This window comes from Fukomys damarensis, unplaced genomic scaffold, assembly GCF_012274545.1.
Source record: "Fukomys damarensis isolate Sample0158 unplaced genomic scaffold, DMR_v1.0_HiC HiC_scaffold_2, whole genome shotgun sequence".
NCBI classification, from domain to species: Eukaryota; Metazoa; Chordata; class Mammalia; order Rodentia; family Bathyergidae; genus Fukomys; species Fukomys damarensis.
This window is the reverse complement of record NW_022900914.1, coordinates 59,690,096-59,691,922: the sequence shown is the minus strand read 5'-3', so window position 1 is coordinate 59,691,922 and position 1,827 is coordinate 59,690,096. Positions and strand designations below refer to the sequence as shown.

The 1,827-nt window shown below is 52.9% G+C and overlaps 1 protein-coding gene across 1 annotated transcript; it reads right to left on the bottom strand.

Moving 5' to 3' along the window:
- Positions 1 to 492: 492 nt before the first annotated feature.
- On the bottom strand, positions 493 to 1,020 carry LOC104863324 (BH3-interacting domain death agonist-like). The gene has a single exon (XM_010625699.1). The coding sequence runs from the start codon at positions 1,018 to 1,020 to the stop codon at positions 493 to 495; it is 528 nt and encodes a 175-aa protein (XP_010624001.1).
- Between the last annotated feature and the right edge of the window lie 807 nt (positions 1,021 to 1,827).

Here is a 1,827-nt window from a genome sequence, read left to right as displayed (position 1 = left end):
GCTGGCCCCCACTGGCTCCACGTCTTTCTCAGAGCCTTGAGGGACTGGAAAGAGGAAAGGGCCTCTGCCTTGGAAAGAGCGGTGGCCATGGGCCCTTGTGTCACCTTCATCCTTCTGATTGCCTCTGGTCCTTCTTGACCCATGGGAAGGGAAATCAAGTTGAAAAGGCTCCACACCTATGTGCTGAGGTTGCAGGAAGCTGAAAACACAACAAGGCACAAAGTGCAGAGGTAGAAAGTGCCAGGAACACCTATTAAAATTCATCCATGACTTTCATTTTCATGGTATCGTCCAAGTACATCCGTGTAGACTTTTCTCAGAGGGCAGCCAGCTTAACGCACTGTGGTGAAGAAAGCAAGGAAAGGCTGCTGTTCAGGGCTGGTCTGCTCAACACCATCCCCGCACATGACCAGAGTACCTTCCCCTGTGGGCGAGCTCCAAGGCCTTCCCAAGTGAGGCTCTGGGTAGGTGAGCTTCTGCAAAGCCATCCATTCAGTGCATCTCATTGTTCGGGATTAAAGTCTCCACGCAGGGGAAGCGTTTCTGGGTAAGTTTCCCAAACAACTGAAAGATTTTTGGCAGCAGATCCGGCATGTATTCAGCCAACATTTTGGCCATGTGCATGGTCAGTATCAACAAAACCCTTTCATTCCTGTGGTGTTCAGGTCCGTGCACGAGTATTCGCTGTAGCCTGGCATCCAAACATTGTATTCTGTCACTCTCTGACAGAATTGGGTTCACCAAAATCTCAGCCACCTCGTTCATGGGTCCAAGATCCACTGTGCTTAACACACTCTCCCTACAACGGGCGAGTGCTGCGCCCAGTCTCACCACTGCTGCCCTTGTCACCCAGGGCTGGCTGGGCCCATAGAGCAGCATCGCATTCTCATTCACAGAAGTTTGCAGACCCAGTCCCTGGGCCATTGCCTCCAGCTTTACGTGGAAACTGTGGTGAGTGCAGGTTTGGATGAAGCTAAGCAGCAGCAGGTTTGAGATGTGTTCTTTTTCCACGTCCTCCATGGCCCTGGTGGCACTGGTGGTTTCAAGACTCTGGGCTCGCGGTTGCACTAGGTGGGCAGTCAGAGAAGCTTGGTGCTAGAGGCCCCAGGCTGAGTGGTGAGGAGAGCAGCAAGGGAGGCTAAGTACTCTCCAGACACCAGTGCCCGCCCATCCGTGCCCCGCCCAAGCCCAAGGATGATTTGAACTCATTCTTGTAAGATGTATCACTGGCTCCAAAGGAATTTCTGCTTTCTGGTTGGGAGGCCTCCCATCCGGATGTGCATAGCTGGCAGAGGCACCGACACTCCTTCTAGCAATGTGGAAGGCTTCCTTTCTCCAAGTAGCCTGGCCAGCATGGGTGAACTTTTGCTGTGTTTTTTTTTTTTTTTTAGTACTTGGGATTGGACTCAGGTCCTTGTGCTTGCAAAGCAGGCCACCGAACCCCTGAGCTAAATCCCTGGCCCAACCCCTTCCTATCTTGATGAGAGCCATTCTTTCTGAAGTCAGAGGGAAGCTACAGGTTGTTTTCCTCTGCATCCCCACGCTACACACCCCTGACCGATTCAATAGACAGGTAGTGTCTTCGGGTGTGAAATGGTTCCAAACTCGTGGGATTTCTCTCTGCTCTGAGCTTCCTATAAACTCAGGGCATGAGGGAGCACTTTGCAGCTGCGGTGCAAAGGAGCAGAGAAGAGAGGAGACAGGAAAGGAGGAGTGGGGTGTGTCAGGTGTCCTGAAAAGGGAGACCAGGGGAATCACAGCAAAGGCCAGAAACTCCGGACCCCACTCCTCAGACGTCTCCCGGGGGACAGCCACGCAGGTCCGTCC

Coding starts and splice junctions, on each gene's coding strand:
- LOC104863324 (XM_010625699.1), bottom strand. CDS start 1,020: ATGGAGGACGTGGAAAAAGAACACATCTCAAACCTGCTGCTGCTTAGC.